This window comes from Elgaria multicarinata, chromosome 15 (assembly GCF_023053635.1).
Source record: "Elgaria multicarinata webbii isolate HBS135686 ecotype San Diego chromosome 15, rElgMul1.1.pri, whole genome shotgun sequence".
NCBI classification, from domain to species: Eukaryota; Metazoa; Chordata; class Lepidosauria; order Squamata; family Anguidae; genus Elgaria; species Elgaria multicarinata.
The window spans coordinates 10,121,048-10,143,711 of NC_086185.1; the positions used below are offsets into that span (position 1 = coordinate 10,121,048).

The following is a 22,664-nucleotide window of genomic DNA, read 5'->3' on the forward strand; positions in this document are numbered from 1 at the left end:
GCTCCTTCTCCCCCCCTCCTTCCCCCCACCCCCACCCTCCCTCAACTGCCCAGCTATTGTTCAGGAAGCAGCCATTGTTCCACAGAATTGCCTGGAAGTTTGGGTTGAATTCAGTTAGCATGACATACTTTGATTTGAGCCTCGGGGTCCAGAATAATAGGGCTACTCACATCCAGCAACAACACGGACACAGATTGCAAGCGGTCTGGGCCAGGATCGCATCACTTTTAAGTTTTCAGCACAGCACACAGTGGCTCTACCCAGATGAGCCCAGAGCTTCTGAGCAGAGATTCACTCTGTTTACCAGACATCCTTACTTAGGCTGTGGCATCTGGCTTGCGATAAAAAACAAAGCCTCCAGAACTGGACCAGAATCCCAAGCCTGCTGCTGAAACAGCTGCAGAAGGTCACAGCCTTATCCCCCAAAATGGTGGGCACACCTTTCAAAAAATAAATACAAAGAAATTCAAGAAATCGTAGAGGCAGTAGAGGTTAATGAGCAGGGCAAATGCCCTTCCCAGCATTTGCATATACCCATATTTCTTCGATTCTAAGATGCCATCGATTGTAAGACGCACATTAATTTCAGTACCACCAAGAGAAAAAAAGCTTTGATTCTAAGAAATAATAAACGTACCCACGATTCTAAGACACACCCCGTTTTTAGAGATGTTTATATGGGGAAAAAAGTGCATCTTAGAATCGAAGAAATACGGTAGGTATCAAAACCTTTTATTATTTACTTGTGTGTTGAACAAATAGCCTAAGCCAACCCCACTACCCCTCTAAATCCTCCCTCAAATCTAAATGGACTAAAAACAACATCCCTCCCTCCCTCCCCCATTTAGAACCAAATCAGCCAATCACACACAAGCCCCCCTTGCTACCCATAGGTAACCCCTCCCTTACCTGTATAAACAGTCCCTGAAAAGCTAAATGCATTCATATTAACATAATAAAACACATTAATCAAAGAAGCAGGTGATTTTGTCACCGCCACCAATCTGGATGGCTTTAAAAGGGGTGGTGGTGGATAAATTCCTGGAGGAGAAGGTTATCAAGGGCTACAAGTCTGGATGGATATGTGCTGCCTCCAGTATCAGAGGGGGAACACGGGTGGAAGGATGTTCTCGTATCAAGCTTGTGGGCTTCCCGTTGACAGTTGGTTGGCCTCGGTGTGAACAGAATGCTGGTCTAGATGGGATCCTTGTTCTGAATTAGCAGGGCTCTTCTTATTCTCACAAGTTCTGAACACCAGTGTGTAGTAGTCAGATTCAGACCTGCATGACACAGGATGGAAATGGACTAATCCAATGAGCCTTGTACATTAATAATGGCCATTAACTGATGGAGTTGAAGCACATGACAATAAAGAAATAAATGAGATGCCAGCAATCTCCTTTTCATAATGGCCTCTGAATGCCCTGCTTCGGTTTCATTTTTTTCCCCACTCCCAATTATTTCCTGCCAAGCAGTTTGGATGAAAGAAACTAAAAACTGGGGGTGGAGGGATCAAACATTAATGTTTGGCAATTTATTCAGTGCAAATTAAACCCAAGTAAAAGGAAACTTCATTTAAAAAAAAACACGGTGCAGCTGAAAATTCAGCTAGAAGATACCAGTCTTCTTATTAAAGCAAATATTCAGGTAACGAACATGACAAATTCCTAAGAAGACAGGGGTGGGGAAACTATGGGCTCCAGATGTTGTTGGGTGATGACTTACATCATCTAGTTGGCCATGCTGGATGGGGCTGGAGTTGGAGTCCAAGAACATCTGGAGGGCCACAGGTGTCATGTTTATCAGAAAGCCCCTGCATTTGATGGGAGACAAATGATGAGGCCTGCTAGGTAATCCACAAAGCTTTTATTAAGCAGCAAACATTTCTTCTACCTGAAGAGAGTCTAATCTCTTGGAAACTTTCCCCTAGGCAAAACTATGCAAACTAAGCGATACAATTGTCTGACCAAAGAGAACAGGAAACCCCTTCCCAAACGCCCATAACTTCAGGGAGCCTGGTGTGGAGGCAGGTTCTGGTGCAACCCTAGTCAGACCGACTTTCTCATGCCTTCCTTCCGCTCTGTGCATTTGAGCATCCGGTGGACCCTAGCATCAACTAGCTTGTCAGGCACTCTCCTCTGGAAGAAACCTCACTTCCCACTAAGTGTGTAGGATTTGGCCTTGAGGAGGTAAGCTCTGGAGAGGGCTGACTTCCAGCTGGGGAATCGCCCGTGAGAGCTTTCTCACCCACTGGTACAGGCTGGCTGGTGTCTGGCACTGCCTCCTCTAGGTCCGAATCTGATTCTGATTGATTACCTGAAACACCTTCTCCCAAAACAGGGGCAGTAGGGTTAGACATGACAGTAGGTTCTCTGCCCCTGTTGTAAGAGATGGAATGTGGTGGACAGCGGAGTGAAATCCAACCTCCAACTTCTGGAGTCATACTTGGCTGGGTCTGCAGCCTTGGATGTTCTCAACATCTGGCCTTTCATGATACTGCTCTGTCTTGGTTTCAGCCCTATAATCCCAGCATTCCTTCAAAGCCTCTGCGAACGATTCTCACTCATCCTCTTTTCCTCCATCAATTTGTGTTCTATCCTTGGTCTTTCATTTTTTAAAAACTCAATGTCTTGGTCATCTCATTTGTTCTTCTTTCAGCCGTCCCTATCACTTTTATATGGATGGCATTCACCCCTTACCGCTCTATCCACTCTGACTCTTTTAACATAGCCATTATTTTCATTGTCCTTTCTTTCTTGTTAGGCTGCCAACTCAAACTTAACATGCACAAAACTGAACTTCTGTCTTTCCGCCGATACCCGCATTACCATCTTCTTCGCCTTCTTCTGTTGACAATCTCATCCTTCATTGCTCTTACCTGGCTGGAAGCTGGGGCATTAACTTTGATTCTTCTACCACTTCCTATCCCTAGTTTGATACACCAGCCAAGCTCTGTCATTTCGTTCTTTCTGCTTCATTGTTTTCTCCCCACTGATTCAGATAAACCTTTAATTCAGCTTATCATTCTTTCACATATAGATTATTGCACTGTATTATTTTCTGGTCTCCCTATCGCACATTGTAAGCCTCTTATCTCTGTCCTTAATTCTTCTGCTTACTGATGTTGCACAGCCGTCCAACATGTCCCTCCTTCCTCCTTCTCTCTTCTTTGGCTCTTTTCCCATTTAATATTGAATATGTGATGTTGTTCCTTTCTTCCAAAAGTACTGATGGACTTGGCCCCTCTCTCTTGTCTGCACCTTCTCTCTCTTTATTTACCATCTCCATCTTTCTTTCTTCCAGTGCAAACTTAAGGTGAAATCCTATGCATGGTTAGGCAGAAAAAAGTCCCACAACCCCCAGCGTTCCCCAGCCAACTGTACTAGCTGGGCAGTGCTGGGAGTTGTTGGATTTATTAGGGCAAGATGGATGGATGATATTCTGGAGGTGACAGACTTGACCTTGGGGGAGCTAGGGGTGGCGACAGCTGACAGACAGCTCTGGCGTGGGCTGGTCCATGAAGTCACGAAGAGTCGGAAGCGACTGAACGAATAAACAACAAACATGCATAGGATTACACCCCTACTGGTCAAAATTTCTGTTTGATGTGCTATTTTCAGTTTTATTCCTTTTTCCTTTGCCCACCCCATATCCTGGGAGTGTTCTCACTCTAACGTTTGCTTGGCTTCCTCTCTTAAAAGAAGGGCGTGAGGACAATATTACGGCTGTATTTTCCGTCTTGCTTTCTGATCTTGATTCATCTTTTATCCTCTTTTTTTATCTTTTGATTTATTCTCTCCCCCGCCCCCTTTTCATCCTGGTATCTGATAAACTTTTCCACCCCCTTTCCCTTCTGTCTCAATTTTGTAACCTTCTGGGATTTTTTTTTTATATATATGTTGTATAATATCCAGTCCACTCCAAGCACTTCCAGAAATATTAAGTGAGGATGATTGTGTGTGTGCAGCCTATACTTTCTGGACACGATTTGTAGTCAAATCATACCTTTGAGTGCTTAAAAGCAACTGGAGATGCAAATTCAGGTTATTTACCCTGCCTTCAAGCACTGCATGCAATGCATGCCAAAGCAGCGGTAAATCATGCTGTGTGAGAAGTGTTATGTGGGGGAAGGGAAATCCAAACAGCATGGTTTGGTCTGCGGGCTTCATCCCACGTCCCTGTTTCCCTCAAATTATCCCCATAGCATAAAGATGTCATTGTCGTTGTTAGCTAAATCACTCCCTGGGCGGCAGCACTCCTAAGATCCTTTACATACCAGGAAAGGATTTAAGGGGGAGAAATGTAAAAAATCAGTTAAAAAATCAACGGATGACCCAATCTGATTCAAATTTGGTATGCTTAAAGCCCTCTTTAATATCCATTACTGTACCAATTTTGATGTCTTTATCTTTAAAACTTACGCAGATGTCAGCATTTGTTTAATTTGTACTTTAAACATATCAAATCATCCTCTTGCGCCCCCAGTGGCCAGTGGAGAACAACAAAAGATCCGCTCCTAAAGAGGTAGTTAAATAGGTCGGTTCTTTTGGCTAAGAAGCACAATTAAAGCAGGATGCATGGGAGTACTTCACAGTCAATGCAGATTATAAAATGGAAAACTTTGGAGTCCTTTGCACACAATTCACAGTAATTGCAGAGTATAACCCTGCTGTGATGAAGCTAGATGCAGAAGAAAGGGAGCAGCACTGTGAAGTGGAGGCTGGTGGCCCCAATTTCGGTGGGACTGTGAATCCATTCTGGGTTTCAATTCAAACCAGCCAGAAAGCTAAAAGAACTATCCGTGGTACTGAACTCTATTCCCCAAATAGGTATTCCTAAAATAAAATACACCAGCTAAAGACCTTTTTATTTTCTCAGTATTTTAACACTTAATTTAACTTAAATTTAAACTTTGCTGTTTTAATCTCATATTTTAACCTATATCAAATTTTGCTATGTGGTTTTATCCTGGTTGTGCCTTTTATATTGTATTTTGTATTTGTGTTTTTAAATTATTGGTTGTTTTTATGTTCTTCATTGTTTAAATTTTTGTGAACCGCCCAGAGAGCTTCGGCTATTGGGCAGTATAAAAATGTAATAAATAAAATAAAATAAATATTAAAATGGGTTCAGTACCTTGAATAGCTCCCATTTTAGGTCCAATTATTGTTTCCCCAACATATTGCATATGACATCTTTTGTTTTCTTTTGCATTCAATTAGATAAACAACATTGCAGGAAGTGCATTTTACACTGACATGCTTTATTTGTTTATTTATTGCATTTTTATACTGCCCAATAGCCGAAGCTCCCTGGGCGGTTCTCCAAAATTAAAACCATTCAGTATAAAACAAACAGTATAAAAACAAGATATAAAATACAGTATAAAAGCAGAACCAGGATAAAATCAGCAGTAGTGCAGAAATACAAATTTAAAATATGAATTTAAAACAGCAAAGTTTGACAAAAACAGCTTGACAAAAAAGGAAAAATCTCTCTCTCTCTCTCTCTCTCTCTTTCTCTGATTATATACTTGGTTAGCTACTGGGTCCGTCACACTTTTCAACATTCAACCCTTTGGCACTACAACATCTCTCTTGTTTTACCCATTTTCAGATGGTTTGACAGACTGCATAGACCCTGATTGCTGTCAGCAAAGCAATTGCTACGCGAGCCCTCTCTGCCAAGGGTCCCCTGATCCCCTTGACCTCATCCAACAGAGTCAACCTCCTTTCTCACAGCATCCTCCAAGGCTCTTTTATGATAGAATTAAATTTCTTATTGGCAAGGAAAGCACTCATGTAATCCGAGGAGATGTCTCATTTGAGAGCAGGTAAGTGTATTTTTTTTTTAAAAAAAAGAACCCATGGAACTGTGATTTCAGAATAGAAAGTTGACTGTTGGACTTCAAAAAAATATGTTTTGTAGTTTTTAGATATTTTTGTTCTGCAATTCTGTATCTTAAAAGTTTCCCTAAACTAAGTTCCCAATCCAAGTTACCCCTCTGGATCTACTCTACAGTAAAAATGGTGGGGGGGAACCATAGCTACTCAATGGCCCCATTCAGACAACATGCTAAAACCATGCTGCTTAACCACAAAATGGTTAATAGGAATGCATTAAGGTGAATGCATTCCACTAATCATTTTGTGGTTAGGCAGAACGGTTTAGCGTGTTGTCTGAACAGGGCCAATAATGGTTTGAAGTAATGTCTGTTACAGCCTTCTGGCCTTATTCAGGATAATGAAGTACTAGAGTACTGACAAGTTACTCCAGCACTGGCTTGCAACAACTGACTGTGTTTTATAGCCAAGCTAGGAGGGTCCTCCAGTGTGCTCCATCTGTGTTTTTGTGGTTAGAAGGGTTGGTTGGTTGGTTGGTTGGTTGGTTGAAGAATGACAACTACAGCTGAGCCAAAATTTCTCAGAAGACTTTTTTCCCCCCTCACAGAAGTCCAGAGGTTTTTCTTTTCTTACCCCCCCCCACCACCACCACCTCCACAATAGAAATAAAATAACTTTGCAGACACTTCTCTGACTTTTCTTCTTCGTTGTTTTTTTATGGTGCCTGCATTCCTCCATCCCCACTCCAATACCCTGGAGTTATGGTAGTCATGGGGGATTGTGGAGGATGCAACATGGAGTCCAGGCTGCCAACTCAGTTGAAGCTGTTGCCAGTTGCATTGGCAATGCCAAAAACAAAACAAAACCTTAGGGGGGGGAACAAGAAAGAAAGAAGCCGTACTACAACCTTTGCCACTGGAGAGCTCTACCCATGCAAAGTTGTTGGAGAATTTCTCCTCTTCTTGGAGAAATTTTGTGAAATTGTCACACACACACACACACACACCAGTTTTTCTGCCCATAAAAAGGGTGGAGAATCTTAAAAGGCTGTTTTTACGCAGCTCTAGTTTCAGTAACTGCTTTAAAACTTCTCTTATACCTGGGACGATGGCAAGATCGAAAAGAACCATGGGGTAAAGGTCAGCATGCTACTGAATGAGCAGAACCTGCCCTCATATCATTTGTGATAGTTTATTTAGGTACTGTTACTGTTTTTAGAAGGCTCCAGGGAGGACATGGTTAATTAAAATTTGGGAGAGGGGACAGGGTTTGTAGATTTCTTTATGGACCTCCTATCCTTTATAATACCAGCGCAAACCAAATGCATTTCTAATGGAATCAAAGAAGATGTCGACCTTCTTGTGAACCACCCAGAGATCTTTGGCTATTGGGCCGTATAAAAATGTAATAAATAAATAAATAAATAAATAAATAAATAAATAAATAAAACCTGCTTAAAGGTTGATGAAAAGATCTGACGTTGCGAAGTTCAAACTGTTGCCACAGATGAAGAAAGGAATTATTAGTTGGCCAACTTTTAAAAACATACTTCTGGCAATCTCCTTGCCTTGCCTTCATATACATTAAGTTAAACATGTTCCTAACCTTGAATTAATTGCCTTTCCAAGACTGCTTAGAGCAGTGTTGTCAACAGGAGGAAATGAATAAACCTTGCTAACCCTCTTACCCTTAATTTAGCTCTCTCAAGTATTTAATGCAATAAATTATGCCTTTTAAGTATAAAGTGGTCAGTTGGTAATTTCCCTATCGGAAGTGCACTTCAGAGGTTAATACCTCAGCTGGCTAGTGAAGACTGGAAATACTATATATAAAACAAAGGGCAATGAATTATAAAGAGTAGATCTAGAGGAATATGATAATAAAATAGATGCCGTGCCACTAGCTAGTAAATCCCTTGATTTACTATAGTTGTTGTATCCCTGAATTTTACATTTATATTGTAAGCTACACTGGGGAAAGCATTTTGAAGGGTGGGGTATAAATGTTTTAAAGAATGAAAAGAAACAATGTCCAAGAGGCCTTTCATTAAATATTGCACGCAATGATGTGTTTTTTCATCTTCCCTCCTGCTGAGCCGCCCTTTTAAAATGCTAGTATTCCTGTTTGAAGCGGGCCAGGAAACATAATAACGCATTTGTAATGAACATTTTAATGCCGTGCCATGCCATTTTTGGAAGCTGAGATTTAGTGTCGCAAATTGGTAAATACATTTATGTCGTCAGTCTTCGTTTGAAGTCTAAACATCAGATTGACCCCTCTCTAGCAATCATTTTTGGGGTGCGGTTGACTAGCAGGGAACAGGTGGTCGTAATGCAACAGCACCCTCACACCTGTATTTCCCAGCAACTTGTGTACTTAGGCTTTTATTTATTTATTTATTTATTTATTAAATTTATATCTCCTCCCCCCACCCCATAGCCGAAGCTCTCTGGGCGGTTTACAAAGGTGAAAAACAATGAACATTAAAAGCAGATATACAAAATTTAAGACCACCAGAAGTATAAAAAACAACAACATCCATTTAAAACAACTATTCTCGGGTCAGTTAAAAACTCAGCATATGCTGTTAAATGCTCTTAAATGCCTGGGAGAAGAGAAAAGTCTTGACCTGGCGCCGAAAAGATAGCAATGTTGGCGCCACGCGAGCCTCATCTGGGAGATCATTCCATAATTGGGGGGCCACCACTGAGAATGCCCTCTCCCTTGTTGCCATCCTCCGAGCTTCCCTCGGAGTAGGCACTCAGAGGAGGACTTTAGATGTTGAGCGCAGTGTATGGGTGGGTTTATGTCAGGAGAGGCATTCCATCAGGTATGGCGGTCCCAAGCCATGTGAGGCTTTATAGGTTAAAACCAGCAAAATATTAAACAAAGATGTTGCACAGGAAATCCCGAAGGAGGCCAGAAACTGCTGCTCAAGATCCTTTAAATTTCAGGTGCTAGGAGCTGGGACTTTATACTTAAATTAAAAAGAAGTCCTCTTCCATTAGGAACATAGGCTGCTGCCTTATACTGATTCAGACAATGGGTCCATCTAACCCAGTATTGTCGACACTGACTGGCAGCGTCTCTTTGGGATTTCAAGCAGGGATTTTTTCTAGCCCTACCTGGAGATGCCAGGGCTCGAACATGGGACCTTCTGCATGTCAGGCATGTGGTCAACCACTGGGCTTCAGCACCTTCCCCATTGAGTTGCAGATCTGTCCTAAATGGAAACCAAATGCATCCTTGGTATTTTGGAGCAAGAGGGAACTGAAGAGGGACGGAGAGGTGCACACGGACCTCGTATTCCTAATGACACCAATGGTACTGTAGCACTTGCAGCCAAGCAAAGAGGAGGGCTATAGATGAGTTCGGAGGCTTCTACTTACCAGGCAGCAGTCTATTCTTCTTCTTCTTCTTCTTCTTATTATTATTATTATTATTATTATTATTATTATTATTATTATTATCCTGCATTTTGCCCAATGTTGGGCCTCAAGGCGGCCTTACAAAGTTTAAAACATACATTGGGGGGGGGGAAACATAAATGTTTAAAATACACAACAAAATTATAAGACATTAACATAGATGGAGGGCCAGATTATTCTCCAAAGGCCTGCTGGAACAAAAAAGTTTTAGCTTGCTTCTGAAAGCCCATCAAGGAGGGAGCCAGCCTAGCTTCCCCGGGAAGAGAGTTCCAGAGCACTGGAGCAGCCACCAAGAAGGCCCTCTCCCATGTTCCCACCAAGCGCTCCTGTGAGGATGGTGGGATTTCTTCACAGGAAGGGCTTCTTCAGAAGATCTCAAAGCACGGGCAGGCTCATAAGGGAGAATACGTTCTTTCAAATAACCTGGACCCAAGCCATATAGGGCGTTATAGGTCATAACCAGCACTTTGAATTATGCCCGGAAACAGACTGGAAGCCAGTGGAGCTGTTTTAACAGGGGAGTTGTGTGCTCCCTGTAACCAGCCCCAGTCAACAATCTGACTGCAGATTGAACCAAAGTAGCATTGCATCCCAAAACACATAAACAACTAATGTAATTAACAGCAGAGTGATCTTCATTTCCAATGTTTAAAATATAATAACCTTCCAATATTTAAAATGCATGCAGTTATAATGCTGGAAAGAATAAAAACAACACCTAGAAGTTAATACATTGCATGCCAGTGGGAGTCCAGAAATTCAACAGGCTTTCTACGTATTTGTACACCTGGCTCTGTATCATTTTTAGCAGACCTCGGCTACTCTGCATTGTATAAGGAACTGGCTGTGCCAACTTTAAATGCTCACCCATTATCATGAACCATGAGAGCATTAGCTCAGACATTAAATAGCCATTTAGTAAAATACCATATTCGATATTTACTTGTATTTGGCTGCAAATGCTATGTTTTAACAAATTGGATGGTCTGAAACAGAACTGCAGCCCAGCCAGAGCAAGGCAAAACAGCATCAACAACAGCCCACCTTTGTTTAATCAACTGCATCATTTGACCTTGGACAACCCCCTTTCATTTCATAATTTGCATGGGTGGGCTCTGTCTCAAAATTAACCAAGGGGGAGAGCTCCGCATTCTGTGCTTCCTTGAGGCTTGCAAGGGAAGCTGGTAGCAGATCAAAGCAGGAGGAAATCAGGACCTTGGATAGCGCCCAATGGGTCCTGCTGGTTGGAACTCTCTTCTACTAGGACAATAGGAGGATGTTGTCTCAGCAAGGAACTAAAGCCAATTGACAAGATCTCTAGTGTGGTCAAATCCTGGTTTCCTGGAGGAGCTGAGTGTGTTATTAAAGGGGCTTCACCTGATTTTGTAACTGAAGATATCTGTGAGGTTGAACAGATGGAGGTTTTGCCAGGAACTCATCATTACAAAACAGAGATTTCATTTTTTCTATATAAACCTTTTATAGAGAGAGTTGTGGAACTTGTAATATTGGGTAGCTAATCCCTGCGGACTTGTAGGCATGCGAGTAGATGATGAATAGGAAATGGGCAAAGGGGGAAAGTACAGTGGCCACATGAGTCATCTGAGTGCCCAAAACAGTGTTAGTAAGGACTATGATTTGACAGATTGCTGCTTCTGATTGTCTAACAGGCAAAAGCAATTTTCAGATACATTGTTGAGGAAAAGTGAATGCACTGTTTCTGTACTCGAGGGGAAACTGAGGTTGAGGGAGGAAAAGGATCAAACAGATAATTGCATTTTAAAGTTGTATCCTAAGCACATTCCACACTTTCCTTCTGAAAGCTACATATTGACGCGGCCGTGCCTACAAAGGCAAGAAGGGTAATGAAGGGGTAGAACAGCTTCATATGGTTGTCCATGGAATCACGAAGACAGGAGAAAGCACAGGAAGCTGCCTTGTGCCTAGTCAGACCATTGGTCCATCTAGCTTAGAATGATCCATCCAAACGACAGTGGCTCTTCAGGGTTTCCATATAGGAGTCTTTCCTAGCCTGAGGCAAAGATGTCAGGGACTCAACCTGAAACCCTCTGCATTCACTCTACCACTGAGCGGCTCAAATCAGATGCGTCAGCTGTTCAAGGCAATATCCATAAACTGCCCATATGCAGCATTAATGTTGGGAAAGATACAAATAATAAAGTTTGAAATTTTCACAGAATTCATAGTGTCACAAGGCATGAGTTGGTAAATATATATTTCCCTTTATTCATGTTTGTGCCACGACACAGGCTCTTTACAACAGGCCTGTCCACAGACACTCCCTGCTCAAGCTAAGCGCCACCACTTTATGTGGAGAACTATGTGGAGAAAGGGGTTAAACAGGAATAATTTCAGGAATAAACTAATGCGCTGTGAATTATATGTGCTGCTGGTGAATGAATGTCAGAACGGGTGTTCTATGTCTATAACTGCAGATGATAAATGCCAAGGAGACACATGGGATTTTTGTGGTAGTAAAACAAACTGAATAAAAATTTATTTCAATGTCCACAAACTTTGTTTCATAATAAAACTTTTTAGACCCTTGTTAAAGCCTCTCATCCAATCCTTTCTCTCTTCTCATACACACTTTCCTTTCTCTCACACCATCACTCTTGAACTTTCTTCATTATCAGAATTGTTTAGTATACACCAACTGACTATCTGCACGCTACACTCAAAAGACAACCCTCTTTACCCTGATCCTCTAATTCTCCCCTCGAACCAAATTATTTTAAAAACACCCCCCTCTTATCACCTCAGTCATTCCCTTATATATCCTCCTCCCCCCGTCCTAAGATATTCAGTCTCCACCCACTCAGATCAACATTCTAAACACAGTAGACTTACAAATTCTAGACATACATTAGGGAACTGACTTGTGGGGTGTAACGCCACAATGTTCACGTCACTCCTTCTCCACACAGGCGTGCTTGTGTCGTTCGAGGCCAGGTAGTAGCGGTCGATGGAACCCCTCTGGTCGGGGTGAACGTGAGCTTCCAGCACCACAGCGATTATGGCTACACCATCAGCCGACAGGATGGCAGGTGAGAGATGATTTGTTCCGTGTCTTCTGGTAATTTTGGACTTCATTTCAGGAAAACACTCCGTTGATTCTGTTGCTGGGGAAACTGCTGAAAGCCAAAATAAAATAAAAGATACAAGAAGAAGCTGTCATCCAATTAAAAAGTTGAAATTGGATGGCTCATCTGCCCTATGACTGATTGATTAATTGATTACATTTTAATGAATTTGCAATTACACAAATAAACCATTTTGAGATATTGAAAGAAGTATGATATAACGTAACAACTAAAACGAACAAAAGCCACCAGTCCTTTTTAGAAAGGGAAATGTATCTCATTTTTTCTCCTTTCCCTAATCCAAATATAGGTTAAAACAGCAGTGTGCTACTTGTGGCCCTCCCAGATGTTTTGCCCTACAACTCCCATCAGTCGTAGCCAGCACAGCCAATAATGAGGGTCACAGGAGTTTAGGCTGAAGCAAGCAAGTTGCCCATCCCTGGATTTAAAAAAAAATAAGCATGCAGCCCATGAATTAAAATCTGCCCTTACTGATTAAAACAGGGCCCTGCTGATTAACTGGGATCCATCCTGGGTACACATAAGTCCCCAAACATGGAGGCTGACATTTATCCAGTGCTCTGCATTTAAGCTAGATGGGCAATTTTGCCTGTCTAACGGAGGCTTTGGGGAAGGAAGGAGGCTGGGATTCCCATTGGATATTTCCTATGGCCGTCACCCAATTAATTAATTAATTGGGATCCATCCTGGGTACATGTAAGCCCCCAAACATGGAGGCTGCTATTCATCCAGTGCTCTGCATTTAAGCTAGGTGGGCAATTTTGCCTGTCTAGTGGAGGCTTTGGGGAAGGAAGGAGGCTGGGATGGCCGTTGGATATTTCCTATGGCCGCCACCCATTTAATTGGGATCCATCCTGGGTACACGTAAGCCCCCAAATGTGGAGGCTAACATTTATCCAGTGCTCTGCATTTAAGTAAGATGGGCAATTTTGCCTGTATAGCGGAGGCTTTGGGGAAGGAAGGAGGCTGGGATGGCCATAGGATATTTCCTATGACTCCCACCCAAGTCTCCTCTCCTCCCTGCCTTCAGGAACACCCCCTTCTCTCCATCGCCCACCTTTATTTTCCAAGTGCAGAGAGGTAGCTGGTACCATAGCTAGCATGGTAGTTCTCTCCATGCTAGCTATGAGGGAGAGAAGGCCAGGAGTGTGGTTTCCTACTTCAAGGTCAGAGCCAGGAAACCAAACGATCCTTTGCCCCACCCCCCAGACACTGTCTAGGGGACATAGGATTGCTCCCTCCATCAAAACCTGCAAAAGTAGAAAAAAGCTCATATTTATAATTTTACGATATGATTATCCACTCCTGCACCAGCGACATAAATTCTGTAAAGCTGTGAGTAAATAATCCATTACAGTGCCAAGCCTTGTAAATAATGGAACTTAATATGTATTCCATATTTGGGGGTGTTTTTAAAATGCCAAAGATGGACATTACCTAATTACGATTTCTGATTTACCTATCTCTTGACAGAGCTGTTGCATTTAAATGTTGTACGTGTGTAACGTTTCCAGAATATGATGAAATATGCATAATTAAGTCTGACTCCCTATCACAATTTGTTACCATCCGTGGACTGAAGTATCTATTTACAGTGCCTTACGTTACGTGACTGTAGATGTTAAAGTCTTACGATAATAAGCCATATCGCTTCCTCCACCTAATATACTCTTATGCCCCTACCTCTTTTGGAATACAGAGAGCTCTCTTTCATCACAGGCTACTGGCTCAGTAATAAATACAAATTGGACCTGCAACAAAATGTTCCAGCGTGGAGTGCTCTTGTTTGGGATTCCAGGACACTAACTCCATGCCACTCCATGCCCTCTGCACCTGAATTTCCATTTTTTTCCCCCAGCTGTCAATTAGCATTCCATGCCCATTGTTCATACTCACTATTCATTGATGTGTTTTGGAGGTGCCTCCACCCAGAACCAGGGTCAAGGATACATATGATTGGGCACCTGCCAAGCACATTCACAGGGGCCCATTGTCAAGAGCTCCCCAGACTTGCTCCTCCTCTCCCCCCCCCCCCCGGTAACCTACTTGTTCACCTGCCCTTGTTCTGGCACAGGCAATTCATAGAATCATAGAATAGTAGAGTTGGAAGGGGCCTATAAGGCCATCGAGTCCAACCCTCTGCTTAATGCAGGAATCCACCCTAAAGCATCCCTGACAGATGGTTGTCCAGCTGCCTCTTGAAGGCCTCTAGTGTGGGAGAGACCACAACCTCCCTAGGTAACTGGTTCCATTGTCATACTGCTCTAACAGTCAGGAAGTTTTTCCTGACGTCCAGCCAGAATCTGACTTCCTGTAACTTGATCCCGTTATTCCGTGTCCTGCACTCCGGGATGATTGAGAAGAGATCCAGTTGTCCTGGCGAGATGGGTCAAAAGCAGATGCCACTTAAATTAGTCAAGACTTACTTGTCATATTCATGTCATTGGGTCTACTCTACATAGGACTAATGTTGTAGACTACCCAATGACTATGGGATGGTAGACTCACTGTCTTTAGATTGTCTTTCCTGGCTAGGGTATTTGTATATAGGTGGGAACTCATCATCATCATCTCTACAGCTTTTTAAATGCTACTTTTTATTGTTATTAATTGGTTCCAAGACTTCATCCTACTTTGATGAGACTGAGTCACAACTAAATCAATGGGCCTGTGTCACAACTAACAAGTTCCATTGATTTCAATGGCTATACTCAAGGTCTAACTAAGTCTGGTTGTAACCCATGAAATATCAAGGGGTTTTGATAAATTCATGGAGGAGAAAGCTATCAGTGGCTACTAGTCCTGATGACTATGTGCTACCTCCAGTATCAGAGGCAGTGAGCCTATATACACCAGTTGCTGAGGAACATGGGTTGGATGTTGTTGTTGAACCTGTGTCCTCATTGTGGGTACGTGGTTGACAGCTGGATGGCCACAGTGTGAACAGAGGGCTGGACAAGATAGATCTTTGGTCTGATCCAGCATGGCTGTTCTTACGTTCTTAATATTACATAGTTTTATTTCTTTGTGTAAGCTGTTCTAAGAACTTTGTTGCACAGGAACGTATAAAGTTACATGACCAAATACAGGGGGAATTTGGTGGCTATGCTGATTTAAAGTTGTCTGGGCAATACACTGCTCACTTCACACTACAAAAACATTGCAGCTAGATGGAACATGCTTAACACAAATACGAAGTAGGAAACGTGTTTTGAAATGAGTATTTTTAAAGTGACATGGGATCAGAGTGAGATAAAATGTTTTGTTTTGTCTTTTCAGTTTTGACCTGGTGGCTGTGGGAGGCATCTCGGTCACGCTGGTGTTTGACAGGTCTCCTTTTCTTTCTGTGAAAAGGACACTTTGGTTGTCCTGGAATAGGTTTATTGTGGTAGACAAAGTAGTCATGCAAAGAACAGAAGTGGAGCTACCAACCTGTGACATCAGTAGCTTTATCAGCCCAAATCCTATTGTCCTTCCTTTTCCTCTGACGTCATTCGGAGGATCATGTCCAGAAAGGGGAACAGTTATACCAGAGCTACAGGTAAGAAAGGTGGAAACAGTGTCATATTTTTGATACAATCATAGCAAAGAGTTGGGGACATTTAAATTGATGAACTTTTTTGACTAACATTGGATAGATTGATGATGGATTGTTGTTATGCATGATGATGATGACACTCGTTTTGATAAACATTTGAGGTTATGTGCTACTTAATGTGTAGGAATGTGTCTTCTGCAGCTAAATAGATCATGTGTTAGACAAATAAGAAGAGACAGGATCTACACTACTGATTTATAATGGTGTAGAATCATAGAATCATAGAATAGTAGATTTGGAAGGGGCCTATAAGGCCATCGAGTCCAACCCCCTGCTCAATGCAGGAATTCACTCTAAAGCATCCCTGACAGATGTTATCAATTATTGAGCCTAGCCAGTTGATTAAAAGGAATACCCAGATACCATATTAAGAGTCCTGCACCCTGTGGAGAGGGAAGACATTGCTCAGATGTTCTTATGCACAGGTACATAAGAACATAAGAAGAATCATAGAATAGTAGAGTTGGAAGGGGCCTACAAGGCCATTGAGTACAACTCCCTGCTCATTGCAGGAATCTACCTTAAAGTATACCTGACATATGGTTGTCCAGCTGCCTCTTGAAGGCCTCTAGTGTGGGAGAGCCCACAACCTCCCTAGGTAACTGGTTCCATTATCGTACTGCTCTAACAGTCAGGAAGCTTTTCCTGATGTCCAGCCAGAATCTGGCTTCCTGTAACTTGAGCCCATTATTCCATGTCCTCAAATTGGGGCGCCAGTATTGACAACTGTTGGGGCCCATGTCACATGCCATATACGGTTTTCAAATTGTTTTCAAAGTGTTATTTATTTATTTTATTTTATTTATTTATTTATTTATTTATTTATTTATTACATTTCTATACCACCCAATAGCCGAAGCTCTCTGGGCGGTTCACAAAACCGGTTATATCCTGCTTGGTGTAGATCTGGTCCCGGTGGAGACCGGTGGTTCCAATGTCATAGCACTTTGGATAGCTCCTTTAGAGTTGTGACTGGTTCTGACTGAAACCTGGAGTGGATTCACCACCTTATTGAGATCAAAGCCACCAGCCTCTGTGGGTCCTACTGGAGCAAGCTGAAGGTTTAACTTACCCAGCAGTGCTTAATCAGAGGCTTTGGAGAAGTCTGCAAGCAGTGTGTGAAGGCAATAGGCCTGCTCCACTGTTGCCCCCACCTCAAGGAAATAGTGGTCATTGACATACAGCTTATGAACATGGAAGTTCTAGTTACCAATCAAGACTAGAAGCCGTTGACAAGAATTTGTCTAAACTGCATTTAAGGCCATCTAAGTCAGTGGCCACCACTATGTCTTACAGCAGTGGATTCTGGATTTATTAATACTGGAAGGCAGCTAGAAATTTGCTTGGAGTGGAAAACCATCAGATATGATTATAATGCTGAGAAGTGGCAGGTACCAACAACAGCCAAGGTGCTGCATTCTCCACTAGTTTCCAGACCAACCTTAAGGGCAGCCCCACATAGAGTGTATATTGCAGTAATCTAGAACTTGAAAGAAGCTATCCAAGGTGCTGAATCCCATCTCTGAAATCGGTTCAGCCTGTTGGATGGCTGCTTTAGAGTTTTGGCTGGTTTTGACTGAACCCAAGAATGGACCCATAGTCCCATTAAATCAGAGCAAGCAGACTCCACTGGTCTTGAGGTTACTAGCCCTGCTGTACCTCCACAGCCAAGCTATCCTAAGCATAATAGCTTGTGCAAGAAGCTCCTTTTCACTGAACATCTTAGCCAGTTGTGAGAATCTGTCTCAGTATTTGTGGCTACAGTCCTCCACCTGGTTTGACACTGTAGTGATATTCATGTGCCCGGGCAGAGCATGTGCTAAGCTGCCAATGAAGCCCAACTCAGTTTCCTGTGTCATGATTTGCTGCAATGTTAACATGGCCCATTCTTTTTCAGGTGGTCCAGGAGGAAATAGCCATCCCTTCCAGCTTCGTGAAGCTCAGTTACTTGAGCAGCCGAACGTCAGGATATAAAACCTTGCTGCGCATTATTCTGACACATTCTATCATCCCTCCTGGAATGACAAAAGTGCACCTCACCGTTACCATTGAAGGGCGACTAGCTCAGAAATGGTTTCCCGCTGCTACCAACTTGGTCTATACCTTTGCTTGGAATAAGACAGATATTTACGGTCAAAAAGTCTCTGGCTTAGCAGAAGCAATGGGTATGGCTTTTTAAAAATAATTACAATTGTTATAATTGACAATGTGGGTATGTCATACATATAACAGGCATTTCTGAAGGTATCTACTTCATTTATTATTTATTTATTTACAATATTTATATACCACTCTTAAAATAGATGCCAGAGAAGTGAACAGGAATAAGATGATGATGATGAAGATGATACAGTTAAAACACCATATTAAAATTCATCAATTTAAAACAGATTACCAATAATAATGGTGGCTGGTCAGTTGAGGAATGTTTCCTGGAAAATAGCTATTTTCATTAGCTGTTTCCAAAAGCAGTGCAGTGTTGGCACCCGCCTGACCCCCCAGGGCAAGAAATTTAAAAGAAAAGGGGCCACCACACCAAAGGCTCTTCTCCTGGTGGGTTCCAGTGGAGCATATATATATACCCATAGCAAAATGCATGGAGCTTCCTAGCCATTGCATATAGGCTTCAACAACAGCAAACCAAATAAGTATCTCTTTGATGGTAGCTTCTGTAGGACACTTATTCAAATACTAAAAGCCTTGTAAGGTCTTCAACCTATTCCATTATTGGAGGTGAGCGTTTCTCTTTCTAGTGTTGTCATATCAGTCTGTTAGCTGTCAAAGGGGTGTGGAGAATCCATTTTCGCTGACCATTTGTCAATTTCCACAATGCAGGTGACGAAGGGCATGTCTACACCAGCCATTTATCCCAGGATCATCCTGGGATCATCCCTGTGCATCCAAATAACACACAGGGGATCCCGGGAGCAGGCAGGGATGAATCCTTCATTTTCCTGGGATAATCCTTAGGTGTAGAAAGTGCCTAATTTAAAAGAGTATGTACATCAGTGAATATTAAAGATTGTTCCAGTACAAAATGTATCTGTGTAATAACCTTCTCCCAAAAAGGAGCAACTAACTGGACATTGCCAAAACGTATGTTTAAAAGAAGCATTAGCTGTATTGCACCACCAGCAGCTAGTCAAATTAGAGAATCCCTTATTAATGAGACATTGCAGTGTCCAACAGATGTTTTTGCTGAATAAGATGCAGCCTAAGATCCGTAGACACTGCAGATAGATGCCAAAGTGGCAATCCACTGATTAGGCATTTTGTGGTGGAGCTCACAGTGGCTTCTCAAATTCCGAAATATGCCCACTGCCCAAACAACTTGGGGTCCCCTGACCTAAAGGGAGGGGGGGAAGGAACCTCTCATGCAAGCACTTGAGTCATTGCTGACTCCTAGAGGGACGCCTGCTTTCGCTGACGTTTTCTTGGCAGACTTTGTAGCGGGGTGGTTTGCCATTGCCTTCCCCAGTCCCGGCTACCTTTCCCCCAGCTAGCTGGGCACTCATTTTACCGACCCCGGAAGGATGGAAGGCTGAGTCGACCTGAGCCATCTGCCTGAGAACCAGCTTCCGCTGGGATCGAACTCAGGCTGTGGGGAGAGTTTTGGATGCAGTAACTGCCGCTTACCACTCTTCCCTAAAGGGAAGCAACAACAACAAAAACAGCTCCAGGAAGCCTGAGCATGCTGAGTAGACAGAATGTTGCTGCATGTCCATTGGAAAAGAAAAATGGAACACTGGGTGGGGGTGAGTGAAATGCCCTGCTTGGGCTTTTTCAGAGCTTACTCTGTCCTGGAGGAGGCAGAGCTGGTTGGTAGAAACCCTAATAGAAGAGTTGGTAGAGTACTTCTGCTAGAAGGTGAGGATACACCGCAACACTCTGTTACAGGTCTCACTTGTTCCATCCAGTAGCAAACTTGGGAGACTGAGGCCTTAGCTAGACCTAAGGTTTATCCCTGGATTGTCCCGGGGTCATCCCTGTTCATGTAAATGACACACAGGATATCCTGGGAGAAGGCAGGGACAATCCCAGAATAAACCTTAGGTCTAGCTAAGGCCTGAGTGTCTACCAGTTGTGGGGGGTGGGGTGGACAAAGCCGCCACCACCACCAAAAAAAGGCCAGTGACTTCTACACCCTTGGGGAACCCCTTGATATGCAGAATGGAATACATTTGTAAATTAAAAGAAATAGACTTTAAAAAAAAATAGCTTAACGGGGAACTGTGAGCTTCAGATTTACAGGATTTTGGTGGCACGTGAGGGAGAGAGAGGGTGGGGTAGAAAATCACAGTGAAGCATAATATTTTGTGGAGCCTGTTAGAATGGCTGTGTGCTGCCATCAGTGATTGCAAAAGGAAGCTGAATTGCTCTTCCTCTCTCTCTTGGAAGCCTTGACTCAGCCATGCCAAAATGCACACTGAACGCACACTGCAGGCTTCCCATAGAGAGCAATGCAAGGTGCTTAGACAACATATACACACACGTTCCAATGCACACCCTCGGCAATACTTATTGTTTTGCTACACTGCCAAAAAGGGTGGGGGAGGATGTATTCCATCTCGCCCTGCAAATATTTGTACCTTTACAAACGCACCCGGAAAATCACACAACCGCGCAGAAATAATGTGGGCCACGAAAATGTTTGTGAAATACATCCTGCTGGCTTCGCTCTGTTTTCTTTCTAGCCGATAGTCACTTCTTTTTGTTGCAGTATGAGGAAAATCCTCTGACTGACACATAAAGGGAAGACTAGGCTACCTGTGAGGATGAAAGCCCACTGTGTCTTTTCCGCTCCATCTGGCTTCCTGTCAGTGGGAGTCATTCCTGATCCTGCCTTGACTTGAAAGCCAACCTTCCCATGCTTTAGAGCTCTTACAGTACTAAACTTAAATCTCATACCAACGTTCAATTTGGAAAGGAGATTTGCCCGTGTCCCATGTGATGCTTCCGTATATTATTTGTGTCATAGAAAAAACCAAGAATCTTGTACGTTCCTCATTGGATCTCATTCAAATTTGAGCAGGAGCAAATGCATCCCTGTGATGGCCTTAGGAATATAAGAAGAGCCCTGTTGGATCAGACCTATCTAGTCCAGCATTCTGTTCACACAGTGGCCAACTAGCTACCCATAGGAGGTCCACAAACAAGACATAAATGCAACGGCAGTTTGCTTGTGTTCTCAAGCAACTGGCAAACAGAGGCAAGCTATCAATGATAAAGGAGATGTAATATATAGCCAGTGCAATTCCCTCAGTAAAGGAATTATTTGCTGAAAAGTGGAAGCTCTGGACAACAGCCGAGCTGCTGCGTTCTACACTAGTTCTAGCTTCCAGAGCAGTCTTAAGGGCAGCCCCACATAGAGCCCATTGCAGTAATCCAGTCTTGAGATTGTGTGTGTGTGTGCATGCGTCTGTCCGTCCATCCGTCCTCCTGTTCCAACCACAGCAGGTGTCAAGAGGTTGCAAATCAGTTAATGGGGATTTGGGGAGGGTTCTTCTCCCTTTAGATTTCTTTCTTTCTTTCTTTCTTTCTTTCTTTCTTTCTTTCTTTCTCTCTCTCTCTCTCTCTCTCTCTCTCTCCCTCCTCCTCCTCCTCCTCCTCCTCTTCTTCTTCTTCTTCTTCTTCTTCTTCTTCTTCTTCTTCTTCTTCTTCTTCTTCTTCCCCGCTCCTCCTCCTCCTCCTCCTCTTCTTCTTCTTCTTCCTTCTTCTTCCCCGCTCCTCCTCCTCCTCCTCCTCCTCCTCCTTCTTCTCCTCCTCCTCCTCCCCCTCCCCCTCCCCCTCCCCCTCCTCCTCCCCTTCTTCTTCTTCTTCCTTCTTCTTCCCCGCTCCTCCTCCTCCTCCTCTTCTTCTCCTTCTCCTCCTCCTCCTCCCCCTCCCCCTCCCCCTCCTCCTCCCCTTCTTCTTCTTCTTCTTCTTCTTCTTCTTCTTCTTCTTCTTCTTCTTCTTCTTCCTTCTTCTTCTTCTTCCTTCTTCTTCCCTGCTCCTCCTCCTCCTCCTCTTCTTCTTCTTCTTCCTTCTTCTTCCCCGCTCCTCCTCCTCCTCCTCCTCCTCCTCCTCCTCCTCCTTCTTCTTCTTCTGCAAACCTTGTGCATATTACCAAATCTGCTAAAACCTCTCTTTTGGCCATGGGCAGTGTGGTTTTGACTACATAAGCATAGGCACTCAGAAAAGAATATTGGTATTAATATGTGGATATGTATTTGTTTTTATTACTTCTATACTGCTTGATATAACATATTTAAACATTTTATATGCTAAAATATTTTAAAAAATCAGTTGTATAGTTCCCTCTTCGCTTCTAGGCTCTTTGGTGAAGCAAGTTTATTTTCAAAATTTGCAACTTAATCCCCTTTGCACAATTACATAACTTTGACTTTCTATTCCATGCCACTTATTCTGAGTTTCAAAATGTAACAAGAGTTACATTATTATTTAATATTATGGGCTGTTAATAGTATGTAAAGGATGTTTCATTGGATTCAGTTTAGTTCAGTGTGTGTGTGTGTGTGTGTGTGTTGAGTTGTGTTGCACCTTGCATTTTACTTGGGGTTAATATTTGAGTTTCTTGTTACATCTCCACTTTTTGTTTTGTTTTGTTTTGTTTTGCAACCAGTAAGGTTCCTTTGTTTAATGCAGATTCACCTTTTCTCAGCAAAGAATT

At 42.8% G+C, this 22,664-nt stretch overlaps 1 protein-coding gene across 8 annotated transcripts in view; it reads left to right on the forward strand.

Moving 5' to 3' along the window:
- Positions 1–22,664, forward strand: part of TENM1 (teneurin transmembrane protein 1) — a 332,266-nt gene that overhangs the window by 194,712 nt on the left and 114,890 nt on the right. For all 8 annotated transcript variants that reach the window (XM_063141817.1, XM_063141823.1, XM_063141820.1 and 5 more), the window contains 4 exons: positions 5,617–5,833; positions 12,220–12,339; positions 15,676–15,937; positions 17,892–18,159. In XM_063141817.1, the coding sequence (XP_062997887.1) occupies positions 5,617–5,833; positions 12,220–12,339; positions 15,676–15,937; positions 17,892–18,159 (867 nt within the window). The remainder of the gene's footprint in view (positions 1–5,616; positions 5,834–12,219; positions 12,340–15,675; positions 15,938–17,891; positions 18,160–22,664) is intronic.